A 16,275-nucleotide genomic window follows, 5' to 3' on the forward strand; every position below is an offset into this window, starting at 1 on the left:
ATGAGGCAGGGTGAGAGGGTGTGGAGCAAAACAATGAAATCAAAACCTGGTTTTTGATCACCTTTTTTTTTTTAAGCTGGGGGGTGGGGGTGGGATGATGGGATGGGAGCTTTAACTTATATACTTGAATTTAAGAAAATTATACAGTGAAACTGCATGGTAGGAAGCTGTGAAATTCAGTCCCTGAAGTAAAATGTCACATTTAATCCAGTAAGTCTTGAAAAATCCTTAAAACCAACCAGAAATACATGTATCGTGTGTGCGTGTATGATATTTCTACTCCAACTAGGGAAATGACAACTGTCTCTTCAGTTACGCAAGGGACGGCGCTGTCAGTTCACATGGAAGGACTACGCCGTGTGAAAAACACGTCTCTCTTAACCCTAGACTCACACTCAGAGTGACATGTTCACATCATGAGGGCCACTCAGAACCCGTGTCTTCACAGCTGGCTCGCTTCGGGGCCTAGGTTACTGGAGTGAAAGCTGGATGGGACAGACCTCATTATCATAACCACTTCTGACTTTTTCTTTTTCTTTTTTTTCTTTGGTTAAGCAGGTGAAGTTGAATTTGCATGTGTTAAATATACACACCCAATGAGGTTCCATTGTATCCACAATTATTGACAGGCAATATAATCTGACTGACAGGTAATATATATTCTGGGAATAATGCTGAGTGATTAGGGTGTTCAGAATTCAGTTAAAATTTTTCAGAAGTGTAAAGCAATTATACTCCAATAAAGAGATTTAAAAAATTGTTTTCTAGAAAATTATACCAGAGTAAACAAATAGTTTCCCTAGTTTCGAGTTACTTGTTTGGAAACAAAATGTAACAGTATGAAGAACACCCATATTTGGTAAGCTTGTTATTAAACTGAATTCCCAAATTTAATATGCTAAATACTGATATAATTTTTAAACTTGGTGGCCATTATCTAAAAAGTGAAATAAATACTCTAAGCACAGAAAAGTCCAATGAGTGCAGCTCATTGCAGTAACTTTGTCTAATCTCTCCAGTGTATCTTCTGTATATAAATAGAAAGAAAAGGCTAATGCTTTCTAATACACACACACCCTTTACAATCTAGAGCAAAAAAAACAATTAGCACAACCCAGTGCTACTTTAAATGTAGAATAAGTGTAAATGTTTTAAATGGCTTTGGTTACAATTTTGGCAATCATTTCTTTTTTTTAAGAAACAGCACTGGGACTTCCCTGGTAGCACAGTGGTTAAGAATCTGCCTGCTAATGCAGGGAACACAGGTTCAATCCGGGAAGATCCCACATGCCACGGAGCAACTAAGCCCATGCTCCACAACTACTGAGCCTGTGCTCTAGAGCCCGTGAGCCACAACTACTGAGCCCACGCACTGCAACTACTGAAGGCCACCCTCCTGAAGCCTGCGCTCTGCAACAAAAAAGAAGGCACCTCGATGAGAAGCCCATGCACCTCAACGAAGAGGAGCCCCTGCTTGCTGCAACTACAGAAAGCCTGTGCGCAGCAACGAAGACCCAACGCAGCCAATAAATGAATAATAAAATAAATAAATTAAAAAAAAAAAAAAAGAAACAGCACTTACAAACTCTCTCTCTCTTTGATGTTTCTCATCAGCTTCTTTTATCAGCTGTGTCGTCTGCTGCAGTTTGGCGTCCACAAGCTGTTGCTGCAGTTCCTTATGTTTGAATACCTTATCAATGTGCTACAGGGAAAGTAAAATTTCTTCTGTCACTTAATGAAAAAAGGGACAGAATGATGAGGAAACATGGCACAAGTTACAAGACCTCGCTCAAGAGGCTGCTTTTCCTGCTAATACCACCAGGACTAATACCAGTGGGTGCCTGTCCACGCGCTGTGCTGGCAGAAGCCTGTGCTCAGCATCCCTCCCCCCAGAGGTGGCCCATCAGCACCTCAGCAGCTGGCCTCATACCTCCTATTTCTGCCCTAAGGTGAAAATGAAGTTCAAATTGTATCAAGAAAAAGATGGCTAAGGAGATCAAACTGTTAAAACCATACATCATACACATAATTCCTGTATATGTTTTTCCTTCCCATTAAATTTTCCCAAATTTCTCAGCTGGAGGCAGCATGCTGTGATGGGAGGAATGGCCCCAGTCAAATGCCCCCCCTTTGCTGAATCTCAGTCCCCTGACCTATGACGGGCAGCCACATCCACACTGCAGAACTGTAAAAGCCAACGCAATGGCTATATGTAAGGTGCTTTGGTGCCAGGCACTTATCAAATAATTTTGGTAAAAGGCCATTACTATTTCCAAGTAAAATTATCAAGTGGTTATTTATGTACAATAAACTCATCAGAACATCCCCCCTGACTAAGGGAAGACCATTCAATAATACTCCAACTGAATAACACTTACAGGTAATGTGATTTCAACATACACAGCTTTCAAATTTTCTATATCTATATATAATGTGGCAGATTGTCATATTAAACAACAAAACTAAAAGAATAATCTTAAGAAAAGTGAGCGCTTTATATTCTAATAGAAAATTTATTCTCTAGGACAAAAAAAGTTTCTTCTGTAAACAAACTGTAAGAATAAAAAAACAGGAGGAAATCTTTATGTTAGAGACTTAAGATCTACCAACCAGTGAAACAGATGGATTTCATTTGGATCTTGATTCAAATAGCTTTTTTCTTTTTTAAAAAACAGGGGGTAGACAATCAGAAAAATTTAAATGACTAAATTTTAATATTAAATAACTACTGTTAATTTTTTAGTGACAGGAATATAGCTGAAACTATGGTTTCATCTGCTGAAGCCAGGTGATATGGTCTCTTCTTTGGTTATAATGTTCCATAATGATAAGAAAAAAAAAAGGTAAGCAAAAAGCACTGAGAGTGATAAAAAGAAAATCTTAAAAAAAACCTAACCCTTTATTCCTGCCTCTTTGACCTATAAAAGGGAGGAGCTCTAAAAAGTACATGATCGCCTATCTGTGTTTAATCTAGACACCACGCCCAGACTTCCCAACTAGCTTGTAGAAGTCTTAGTTGGAGGCCAGGGAACAAGGTGAGTGGCCACAGATCCTTCCAGTAAACTCTTTCTTCAATTGCATATGTAAGGTTTTAGAAATATCAATAGGTTCTATTTTTCTCCCAAATAGTATAAAACCCCCACTAAGAAAAAAGATCTGAAACATAGGTATAATGCAATGATAGTGTAGACCATACAGATTATTACAGATGTCTAAAATACAGTGTATTTTGAGGCCAGTTATTTACTCATTTTTAGTCTAGATAAGGGGAAAAAATCTATGCTAAGATCACAATCTTTCAGAATCACATGGAAGACCACTAGTGCTTAACATTGTCTCCAAGAAATTGTCTCACACACCCAGATCCACTGACTTCTGAGCCATCCAGTGATGGTTCCCAAGAATCCTGTGAGGAAAGGCCCGCCTTGCACTATGTATACACAAAGGTTCTAAAACAACCTGGAATAAGAGTGTTAGTGAATGGTTTCGGTTCGTAGTGAAAGGGGACAGTCCTCACTAACATGGTCTAAACACACCCACTGCCCCTACCTCCTCCCTCAGTGCGTACTGCTCGATGAGCTTCTTCAGCTTCTCTCCCAGCTCGATGTTCTCCTGGCGGAGCTTGGCGTTGTGTATGTCATGTTGCTCTAGCTGTGCCTGGATTTCATTCAAAGTAATTTGGAAGTGCGCAGTGGCTTCTTTCCGTCTCTCTTCCTCCTCTCGTGCCTGCTGCATATTTTCTTCCTTATCATCCAAAACAATTTCTGTTAATGGTACAGACCTACAGATAAGACGCTCACAAAAGACACTGCTGCTGGGTGGGCTCACTGCTTGTGGCCCTGAAGTGGTGCTTCTGAACTAGAATTCCTTCCCTTTATTTATGACCGGAAGGCTCCCATTTGAAAGCAAGCAGCTTCTCCTAAATAGATAATCAGAAAGGCACAGACTGACCTGCTCTACAGTAAGTGCTCCGTGGCCATCTAAAGCCCACCATGCTGAGAGACGAGGAAGAAAGCAGCTCCCCAGGCAGCCAGCTCCCTCCATGTGGGCTTCCCAAATACCCTCCCCATCGCTGGTCCTGCGGGGCAGCATCTGAAATCAGCCTTAAGAGGGGGATCCCTTCCAGCACCTTACTTTCTGGGTCACACCTTCTACTCTTAGCAAGGGACAAAAGGAATCTCTATATTAAAAGCTCATTCCCAACTCTTGCTCAGATACAAGTGCTAAGAGACCCTTATGTGTCTAAACCGTTATCAGTCCAATAAAAGTGTGGACTTGCTGCTATGGGGAAAAAAATACCACTTAGTCTCATAAACACCGAAATCCAAGGATTCAAAAGCAAAGAAAAACTAACAACATCAGGTGAAGATCCATTTCCTGAGGGCTCCTATGTCCTAGGGCCTTGGGTGCCTGCCATGGAGGAGAAGTCTGATGAGCAACCCCAGCTCAGTCAAAATCATACCACAACTGCACATGAGGACAGGCCCACCCTGTGTCTCTGCCCTTTGCCCTTCTTCCTCTGTTGGTACCAACCAACTTTTGAGTACCTGCTGCCTCATCTTTTAACCAGACGAGGAGTAAGTGCTCTTCTAAAAGTACTTGGCAATGGGGAGCTGGGATGGGCAAGGGTGGCTGGACATGTAGCTAATGAACAGCCCTTGAGGAGCTCAGTGGGGCCTTTCCCTTCCCTCAAGTCTGCTTCTCATTTCCCGGTCCACTTTTCACACATGCTAATGAACGATCACAGTACTCTGCAGCAAACTGCAAATCTGCACGTCCTAAGGCATGGCTTCAAGCAGGAAAGCTGTGGTCTAAGCATTAAGCTCATCTAAATTCCCCAGGAGCAAGGATGAGGTGCATTAAAAAGCATCCAGCCAAGCAAAATAGAACGGTGGCATCCCTGTCTCCAAGGACAGATAAGGATTTAGTTTAAAAGGTACACACTGACTATAAATCAAGCTATGTCAGTCCCTCCTGAAAAACAGAAAAAGGAACCAACTTGCCTTTAACGTCTTATTGTGACGCTGAAGTTCCCTGCAAAGAGACTCGAGTTTGCTTCTTGCCAAGATAGCCTTGCTGTGTTCACTCTGCAAGTGAACTTTCTCTTTCACGATCTGGGCTTGCTTCTTCTGCAAAATCTTCATTTGCTTCTGAACGTTCCTGCTCTCCTCCAGCTAAAATGAATAAGCACTTTACATTTAGGAAATACAGTGAAAACCTTTGAGTTATGGCTAGAAGAATTACAGTAAGAACGATGGAACACATTTTCAAAAACCCACAGTATTGTAGTGTAATATTTTATTTAAATTGTTTCATGCCATGCTACTCTGCCAACCTTCTCTCTTTTCCCATTGTGATAGGAAAGTAAGCAAATCACTTAGGGTAGGAAAAGACAATCTTAATCTCTTTATTTATTAAAAACAAAAAAATAATGTTTTGGACAACATTTTAGGAATCAACACCATCAAGTTTTACTTTCTTGAAAAACACACTCAAGCTACTTTATTGAAACGATCCTCCAAATCAGAACTCAATAAGCAGCACTCATGGTTCTTTGCAAGGAAGGGGGGATCACTGCAATTGTAGGTTTGGAGCAAATGTGTCTGTTTCAAGGTTAAACCAACACTAACAGAAAAGAGGACAGCCTTACTGACCTATCACTGAAGAAGGAAAGGATGCTGAGTCACTATTTCAAGAGCAAGGGCGACACCTTGTGGCCTCTTAAAACATCCACGCATTCTTAAAGGCGAGATGCTTACGGCTCTTAAAAACACCTTTATGGAAATTCCCACCAGAAAATAATTTTGTTTTTGTAAGATACTCTCGTAAAGTAATCTTACTCTGGACCGTGGGCTGCAGGATCTGCACACACTATCAGTAACTCCACCAAGGGCTGGAACTCCCCCTGCCCTCCCGGATTCAAGGTAACCACAACCCTGAATCCCGGGGTCACTATTCCTTTGCTCTCCTCTGTATTTTATGTCATCCGTGGGTGGTCCTAAAAGAAATCGTTTTGGTTTCAGTTGTTTTGCCTTTATTGTGCCTACTGCAACCGAGAAACCAGATTTTTACAGAGTAAGAATAAAGATGCAGATGTAGAGAACGGACTTGAGGACATAGGGGGGAGGCGTGCGGGGGACGCGCAAAGGTAAGTTGGGATGAAGTGAGAGAGTAGCACTGACATACATACACTACTAAATGTAAAATAGATAGCTAGTGGGAAGCTGCTGCATAACACAGGGAGATCAACTTGATGATGGGTGATGACTCAGAGGGCTGGGATAGGGAGGGTGAGAAGGAGTCGCGGGAGGGAGGGGATATGGGGATATATATATAAATACAGCTGATTCACTTTGGTGTACCTCAAAAGCTGGTACAACAGTGTAAAGCAATTATATTTCAATAAAGAGCCTAAAAAAAATGAATTCAAGCTTAAATGGCCACATGTGGCTAGTGGCTATCACTCTGGACAGCACAGCTGCAGATTACACTGCTAAGACTCATCCAGATTGCTTGCATGTAGCTACAGAGCAGGGACCAGTACACTCACTCTGTAAATGGCCAGAAAGGAAATATTTTAGGCTTTGCAGGCCACAATATGTCCGCTGTGTTATCGTCATCTTTTAAACAACACTTTTAAAAAACACAAGTAAAACTATTCGCAGCTTGTGGGCAGTACAAAAACAGGCCTTGCCAGCTGTGGCCCACAGGTTGTATAATATTTCACTTTATAAAAAATATACAGCACACAACACACTTTGCTGACTCAGTCTCTTGTCAGTGGGCATTAGTATTGTTTCCAGCTTCTATTACAACAATTCACACATTCTCACACGTGTGCTTCCTGGTATACACCATGCAAGAATTTCTCCTGGGTGCAAACCTAGAACTGGGGTTGTGGGGAAGTGACTTCTAAATGCTCTGTAGCACATGACAATGGCACACTGTTTTCCAGAGTGGCCAGCACATTTACTCTTCCACCAGCAATGTGTAAAAGATCATGCAGATGCACTTCTCCAAAACTTCATATGATCACAATTCTTCATTTATGCCACTTACAATGGACATAAAATAGCATCTCACTGTGGTCTTGATTTGCATGTCCTTGATTATTCATAAGATCGAACATGCCTTGTATGTTTATGTACCTTTATGTTAAGATATCTTTGCATCTTATTTTTCTACTTCTATGAAATACCTCTTACATGTCCCTTGCCCAATTTTCCATTGGGTTAATTGTCCTTTTCGTATTCATTTATTCCTTAGATATTCCTGACACTGAATTTTCTGCTAGTTATAATTTGTTGGAAATTGTTCTCCCCAGTTTATAATGTGTCTTCTCACTTTCTTTTAAAGTGTCTTCTGATTAACAGTCTTAATTTCAATGTAGTCTATTTCTGAAATCTTTTCTCTGGTAGTGCTTTTTCTGTCATAAGAAATCCTTCTCTTAACCCAAGTTTGGAATAATATTCACCTATTAATATACTTAAATAAACCTAAGTGATATCTAAAATTTTCATTTACGCCCTTAATCCATTTGGAATTGATCACTGTATATGGTGTTTAAGGATCTAATTTCATTTTTTTCCCTATAAGGATATCTACTTTTTAAGCTCCATTAATTTCTTAAGGGTAGTATAATTCTCCCCTAAATGCAACTACAGATTCCATAAAATGCTCTTCAAAATTCCCAAGAGGTGTGTTTTTTTTCCCCATGAACTACTAAGTTGAATCTAAAATTTTATAGAGAGTAAAGAGTCAAGAACAGCCAAGATACACCTGATGAAAAGAAGATATACCTACCCAAGCAGATAATCAAGATTTATTAGTACGCTACAGTAATCTACACAAACTAAGGAATAGGAAAGAACAGCACCATTACATACTTAAGGACCATGTTACAGGCCTAATGGGATCCACACTTAGCATGTGAAATGTGATGATTTCATAAACCCATATTATCTGGTGAACGTGGCGGCCACAAGATCTTCCCAGAGGACAATCCCCAATCACAGCGCAGGTGCCCCTCCAGCTGCTCTACAGGACCTTCCTATCTGTCTGAGCCACAAGCACCAGTGATGTCAGTTGATGCTGTCACAAAAAGGACAAAGGACAGTGATGGCAAAAGGGAAGTTTCTAGAATAATCCTCAGGAAAAGATGGTCTCACTGCTACATAACCTATATGCTCTACCTTTTAAAAGAAATGAGGGTTGTTTCAAGAAACAAAGCTTCACTTTGCTGTACAGTAGAAACTGGCACAACAGTGTAAAGCTATTATACTCCAATAAAGAGCTTAAAAAAAAAAAGCTTTATAATGTTTCCTAAAAACAGTACACATTTCATCCTTCATGTGTTCAGCACAAATCTAAATCAAAGAGAGGCTGCTCACTAAGCAAGTCTTCAATGTATCACATCCTAATATGAATGTAGCGATGATTACCAGTGCTTTTAAAAAATTAACCACCCCCACCCAGAGACTGTCATACAGAGTGAAGTGAGTCAGAAAGAGAAAAACAAATATCGTACATTAACACATATATGCGGACTATAGAAAAATAGTACAAATCAACCGGTTTGCAAGGCAGAAACAGAGACGAAGATATAAAGAACAAACATATGGACACCAAGTGTGGGGGAGAGGCCACGTTGGGGGGGGGGGTGGATGAATTGGGAGATTGGGATTGCCATATATACATTACTAATAAGACAAAAAATATCAAATTGTACATTTAAATATATGCATTTTATTGTATGCCCATTGTATCTCAATAAAAGTTCTTAAAGAAAAAATAAAAAACCATCCCCCCCCCCCACACAAAACCAGCACCACAAACAAAACACCCCAGACCCTTGCTACTTAAAAAGTGTGATCCAAGGGCTGACAGTATCATCATCAACCTCACCTGACAGCTTGTTAAAATGCAGACTATCAGGCTCCAGACCCAGTGACTCACGATGTGCCTCTGAACAGCAGAAGTCCCAAGATTGGTGTGACTCTAAGAAGGACTGCCCTAGGCCACTATCTGCCCTTTCTTCTCCTAACCCACATGTGACTGTCTGCTGTTGTTCCAACACTGGGTCAGGTAGCTAACCTGCTACACTGCTTTTTTCTTTTACTCTTTTCTCCAATTTTCTCTTTCCGTTTTTTATTTTTGTCTTTTTCCACCACTTCTCACATGATTCTCTTCATGTGGATGGAGCCAATAGGGACTGGCTTCCATACCCAATGGAAGTGTTCCTTTCCTGAAGCCAACAATCTAAGCTCGTTGTGTTTTCTGCCATCCATGCACGTGTGAGTGTTCTAGGCAATTTTCACTGATGCACAGGGTTTCCTGCTGCTCTGAACAGAAGGTGCCAAACTGCTGAATGCCAGCTAAGTGGGGGTAATACACGGACCCCTTTGTAAACTGAAGGAAAGTATAACTGTAATTCTTTGAGTAATAATTCATTTTCAAAGCTAGTCACTGACAAAAAGTAGTGTTTACGACATGGAATAACTGCCTTAACAATAGGTGAAAACGCATAAAAAGCGGCCATGATAATTCACCCAAGTCTTTCACAGAAGATGCTAATTTAGCATATTAGAACCACTCCCTCTAAAAGCTTCCCAGGACCCTTACTTCAAAGGGTTCTATTCCCATTCTTCAACTTAAAGAGGATGGCAGTGTTTCCATATTGAGAGTGCGTTCATAATTTTGCAAAGAGAATTAATGCTACTTGCAATAACATAGGTGCAGAACAAATGAGGTTAATTTCTTTGGAAGATGGAAAAAGGAATGCTTCGCACATAGTAGATGCTAAATAAATACTTCCTGAGACACAGTATTGTTTTAGTAGACTATTTCACCTAAGTCACGATTTCAATCACAATGGTTAGAGCCTTTCTCTCTAGAATTCCCTTGAGAAAATACAGGAACCACTACACTCCAACTGACTGGTATTTAAAGCAGCACAACACAGGAATCAAAACGTTGACTTAGAAATACTCTAAGACTGGTACAGATGAACCGGTTTGCAAGGCAGAAATAGAGACACAGATGTAGAGAACAAACATATATGGACACCAAGTGGGGGAAGCGGCGGGGGGGACGAACTGGGAGATTGGGGTTGACATATATATGCTAATATGTATAAAATATAAAATAGATAACTAATAAAAAAAGTAAAAAAAAAAACTAGAAAAAAAAGATACTCTGAGTTTTAGAAAATCTATGCTGGATCTTTAGTATTATAATGCTCTCTATGTGTATCACCTTATAAAATGAAGTCATACAAGCAACAAAAAGCCCCAACAGATCAGATTCTCCTCTTCAATTCTGGAGTGAAATATAATTTTACATTTAAAGCTACATCAAAATCATATTTTAAAAAGCTAATCAAGCACATACACAGTTTGCTATACTTTATATGGACCTCACTCCCTTGATTTAATACTCACAAGATCGGCATATTTCTTACAGAGAGCTGCCAGCTTCTCTTCTGGAGTTGAAAGGGTGTTTAGGGCTTGCATCAATAATAAGACTTCTTTTCCTGATGATTAACAAAATAAGAAATAAGTCTCAGAAGAAGAATGAGATCAAATCTAACCTGTAAATTCTAAATAACACTGCCTATGTTCTGACATCCAGAGTAAAATAGTTAAATGCCTATAACTAGAAATAAGAGATTTCCTAGCTAGATTAAGAAAGCTATTTCCAAAATCTCGATCAGCAGGCACTCCTTCCTCCCCACCCCCGGCCCAAATTCTTCACTCAGTAACATTGCCAGCTCTTTGTGAAAAAAAAAAAACTCTTGCTGAAGACCTAAAAATTCCCTTGCTTAACCACTGATATTCAAGTTAAGGCAAAGGGCAAGTTACAAAGGGCAGAATATTTTTAAAAGCTTCCTCCTAACCAAGTACAAATATAGAAGGAAGTTCAAAGGGAATTTCGGCTGGGACTCTCCACCTACCCAAGATGCTCGTAATCACTGGTGACAGATCTTTTCCTTTGAGCAATTTAAACAACCTCTGATGGCTTAGTAAGCATATTCCGTGTGTTTTTTACTGTTTTGTTTTTGGTTTTTTTTTTTTTAAAGAAGGCTGTAAGATGGCACTTCACTTGGGAAAAAGAGGTGAACAGTATTTCAAGGACTTTGGCAGGGAGAAGCAGGTGGCTGAGATAGGAGGGGACAAATGGTGTTTTAAAATAAGTGATAAGTTTTATTTCTTCAGCTGGGTGGTAGGTACCATTTTTCTTTTTTTATTTTTTTTTATTATTTTTTCTTCCATTTTTCTTTTTTTAAATGTTCACTCTTCATGAAGTGTATTTCATTAAAAATACATATGTAATGGGACTTCCCTGGCGGTCCAGTGGTTAAGACTCTGTGCTTCCATTGCAGGGGGTATGGGTTCCATCCCTGGTTGGGGAACTAATATCCCACATGCCACATGGCCCAGCCAAAAAAAACCACATATGTGAAAATGACTTTCGTATATGGTGTATAGATCGCTATGAGGAAAACAAGCAGGCTACCTTCAAAACAGAATCCTTTTCCATCCACAGAAAATTTTAGTAACAAATCCTCTCTCAGTTGGTCCAAGACCAATAAGAATTTCAAAAGAGATAACTAGATATGATTATTGAATATGATTAGAAACAACCATAGGTAACCTGAAATTTTTATGAAGATTTCTAAACTCACACTCTGTTTTTTTCTGAGATACGATTCACATACCATAAAATTCACCCTTTTAAAGTGTACGATTTAGTATAATCACAAAGTTGGACAACCATCACCAGTGTCTAACTTCAGAACATTTTCATCACCCACAAAAAGAAACCCCATGCCCAGGAGTGGCCACTCCCCAGGCTCCCTCCTCCAGGCCCCTGGCAGCCATTACTCTACTTTGTTTCCATGGATTTGCCAATTCTAGACATTTCATATTAAGTGGAATAGTATAATTTGTGGCCTTTCGTGTCTGGTTTCTTTCACTTAACAGAATATTTTCAAGGTTCACCCATTATGTATCAGGACTTCATTCCTTTCTACAACAGAATAATATTCCACTGTATAAACAGACCACATTTTGTTTATTCACTCATGAGCTGATGCGTAACTGTGTTGTTTGGACTTTTTGGCTATCATGAATAATATCTCTTTGAGCACTCCTGGACATGTTTTTGTGTGGACACATTTTCAATCCTCTTGGGAATATAACTAGAGGTAGAACTGCTGGATCGCATGGTAACGTTATGTATAACTTTTTAACACTGACTGCTTTTACACATTTAACTGGGGCTTGCTGATTTTGAAGAATTTTGGTTTGTATGGAATTAAAATTATTTTTCATATTTCTATAAGTTTTTAAGTTTTCCAAGTTAACAGAAAATGGATTTGATAAGAAGGAACATTCCAACTCAGCACATAGAAAACCAAACAAATTAAACACTGTTAATCTCAGGTAGAATAAGTAAAAAAAATTTAGAGGCAACCAGTAAGCTTAATATAAACGGGGAATTCAGATTTCCTAATGAGATTTACCATACCACATTCTTAATCCTAAATCTCAAATACAGCAGGAGAAAGAAAACATACCCTTGAAAACCAGTCTTAAACCACTTCCTGAACTACACCTAGTGTTATGTCATCTCTAAAGTTTTGTGACTAGGTTTAAAATAAAATGATCAGGGACTTCTCTGGCGGTCCACTGTTTAGGACTCTGTGCTTTCCTGCAGGAGGCACGGCTTCAATCCCTGGCTGGGGAACTGGGATCCCGCATGCTGCATGACAAGGCCCCCCCAAAAATAAATAAATAAAAAATTTAAAATAAATAAAACGATCAAACAAATCTACAATTTTCACAGTAAGTTTTCGTCAAACTACATTAAAGAGGCAAACAAGGCAAGTCAAATACTACTTCTGTCTGGGACTTTCATGGCGGTACAGTGGTTAGGACTAGGCGCTTTCACTGCTGGGGCCGAGGTTCAATTCCTGGTGAGGGAACTAAGATCCCACATGTCATGCGGTGTGGCCACACACACACACACACACACACACACCAAAAAAACCAAAAAACTGCTGTGAAGTTGGCCCCACATCTGAAGACGACAGATGTGCTAACCGAGAAACAATGCCCTCGACACAGGCCATGTTCATCCTCACCTGTGTTGCTGAAAATATAAGTCAAACGAGCAATGTATGGAAACGTGCAACCCCCGAGCAGAGGCTGTTACCTAAGGTTTTGTCTTTGTTCCTGCTGCACTCTGAATCCTGCTGGCCGTCAGGCGGGTCTGTTCGAGCCTCTCGCCCCGGAATTTCCTCCCTTGACTCTCGTGTGCAGTACGCCGGGCTCACCAAACTCCTGCCCTTCGTTATAAAGTCACTGCGTGCATCCTCTTCCAAGGAATGCTTGTTACTTGTGCCACCACAGTGTGAGTCTTGATGCTGAAGAACATCATTGGACTGAGAGTTATGCAACATATCTGCTTTCACCCCTAGCCCGCACATTCCAGCTTCTTCCATTGTGCCGATCACAAACTAGAGGAAAGGGGGAGGAGAGGAAAAGACAGAAAGGGGGGTTAAATTAAATGTAATCAATGTTTACTATTAATCACATACCACAGGTTGACAGCTTTTTTCTTTCTTAGTCATTTTAAAAATCGATGGTACCTTCTAAGCTTCACCGAGAGGTGACTTAACTGTAAAGAATAAGAAAATTAAAGTTAAGATGGTCAAAAAGCACATGAGGACTTCCCAGGTGGCGCAGTGGTTAAGAATCTGCCTGCCAATGCAGGGGACACGGGTTCGATCCCTGCTCCAGGAAGATCCCACATGCCGCGGAGCAACTAAGCCCGTGCGCCACAACTATTGAGCCTGTGCTCTAGAGCCCGTGAGCCACAACTATTGAGCCTGTGTGCCACAATTATTAAAGCCCACGCACCTAGGGCCCGTGCTCCACAACAGAGAAGCCACTACAATAAGGAGCCTGCCCACCACAATGAAGAGTAGCCCCCGCTCGCAGCAACGAAGACCCAACGCAGCCAGTAGATAATTTAAAAAAAAAGCACATGAAAAGATGCTCAACATCACTAATTATTAGAGAAATGCGAATCAAAAGTACAATGAGATATCACCTCACACCAGTCAAAATGGCTATCATCAAAAAATCTACAAACAATAAATGCTGGAGAGGGTGTGGAGAAAAGGGTACCCTCCTACACAGTTGGTGGGAATGTAAAAGTTGGTACAGCCACTATGGAGAACAGTGTGGAGATTCCTTAAAAAACTAAAAACTGAGCTACCATATGACCCAACAATCCCACTCTTGGGCATATATCCAAAGAAAACCATAATTCCAAAAGATACACGAGGGGACTTTCCCTGGTGGTGCAGTGGTTAAGAGTCCACCTGCCAATGAAGGGGACACAGGTTCGAGCCCTGGTCAGGGAAGATCCCACATGCCATGGAGCAACTAAGCCTGTGTGCCACAATAACTGAGCCTGCGTTCGAGAGCCCGTGAGCCACAACTACTGAGCACGCACGCCTAGAGCCTGTGCTCCACAACCAGAGAAGCCACTGCACTGAGAAGCCTGAGCACTGCAACAAAGAGCAGCCCCCGTTCACCGCAACTAGAGAAAGCTCGCGTGCAGCAATGAAGACCCAATGCAGCCAAAAATAAAATAAAATAAATTTATTTTAAAAAAAGAAAAAAGAAAAGATACATGAACCCCCAATGTTCATTGCAGCACCAGTCACAATAGCTAAGACATGGAAACAACCTAAATGTCCATCAACAGATGAATGGATCAAGAAGATGTGGTACATATATACAATGGAATACTACTCAGCCATAAAAAGGAATGAAATAATGCTATTTGCAGCAACGTGGATGGACCTAGAGACTGTCATACTGAGTGAAGTAAGTCAGACACAGAAAGACAAATATCATGTGATATCACTTATATGTGAAATCTAAAAAAGTGGTACAAATGAACTTATTTACAAAACAGAAATACAGTCACAGATGTAGAAAACAAACATGGTTACCAGGGAGTAAGGAGGGGGAGGGCTAAATTGGGAGATTGGGACTGACATATACACACTAGTATATATAAAACAGATAACTAATAAGGACCTACCGTATAGCACAGGGAACTTTACTCAATACTCTGTAATGGCCTATATGGGAAAAGAATCTAAAAAAGAGTGGATATATGTATATGTACAACTGACTCACTTTGCTGTACACCTGAAACTAACACAACATTGTAAATCAAGTATACTCCAATAAAAATAAAAATTAAAAAAAGAAAGAAAACTAAAGTTAAATCACACAACTGTGTGGTACCAAAGGAAGCAAGAAATGTCATTTAGTTATACATCTAAAATTTATTTCAAAAAAAAAAAAAGTATGAAGCTGTATTAGTGACCTGGCCAATAAAAAATAAACTTATTATTTCCTTATAAAAATTTACCACTTAAGGACTTCCCTGGTGGCACAGTGGATAAGACTCTGAGCTCCCAATGCAGGGGACCCGGGTTCGATCCCTGATCAGGAAACTAGATCTCACACGCATGCCACAACTAAGAGTTCACATGTCACAAATAAGGAGCCTGCCTGCCACAACTAAGACCTGGTGCAAACCAAAATAAATATTTTTTTAAAATTCACCACTTAAAAAACTAACATCATAAAAGACATGAAATAATCCCAAGTTAACGAATGTTAATTATTCTGGTCTTAGCCTCCAGGAGAAGGTACAGCAGAAATCCAGGCTCCTCTAATATCCTATGGAGCCAGGACTACTGGCCAAGCACTCAGACACTTCCCAGCCCTTCCATCCAGCCAGGACTCCCATGCAAAGTTCCCACCAATAACATGTGAACCCCAGGGATGACTTTCCCTTCTGCAACAAAACTTTTCTTCTTAGAAGCACACATTCTTTCTCTGCCATCTCTTTCCCACTCTGGCTGGACGCAGAGGTCTCCGAGACCCTAAGAGATGGCAGAGTCACAGGATGAAAGCAGCCTGGGCCCCTAAAACTCACATACATATACAAGGAAAGCCACCCTTCTTACTAAGAACACTCACACTGGACTATTAGATGAGAAAGAGACTACCTTTCTCTCTTATAAAGCCAGACATTGTGAGAATTAGGTTTTAAGCAGCTACTCCACCCTAACAAATACAGACAGCAGGCCATGGGAGAGATGGCTTCATTCTATTATTTTATTCTCCACCAGTACTTTAAACTCACTCTCTCTTCTATCATACTGTTAACCCATTTACTTAT

The 16,275-nt window shown here is 40.4% G+C and overlaps 1 protein-coding gene across 1 annotated transcript in view; it reads right to left on the reverse strand.

The window, feature by feature from the left end:
• The window catches only part of TXLNG (taxilin gamma), a 51,543-nt gene that overhangs the window by 12,212 nt on the left and 23,056 nt on the right, over window positions 1-16,275 (reverse strand). Inside the window, exons 2-6 of the mRNA XM_057718990.1 lie at window positions 13,216-13,519; window positions 10,440-10,531; window positions 5,004-5,174; window positions 3,550-3,744; window positions 1,583-1,702 (exon numbers count right to left, since the gene is read on the reverse strand). Of these exons, the coding sequence (XP_057574973.1) occupies window positions 1,583-1,702; window positions 3,550-3,744; window positions 5,004-5,174; window positions 10,440-10,531; window positions 13,216-13,519 (882 nt within the window). The remainder of the gene's footprint in view (window positions 1-1,582; window positions 1,703-3,549; window positions 3,745-5,003; window positions 5,175-10,439; window positions 10,532-13,215; window positions 13,520-16,275) is intronic.

This window comes from Hippopotamus amphibius, chromosome X, assembly GCF_030028045.1.
Source record: "Hippopotamus amphibius kiboko isolate mHipAmp2 chromosome X, mHipAmp2.hap2, whole genome shotgun sequence".
Taxonomy (NCBI): domain Eukaryota; kingdom Metazoa; phylum Chordata; class Mammalia; order Artiodactyla; family Hippopotamidae; genus Hippopotamus; species Hippopotamus amphibius.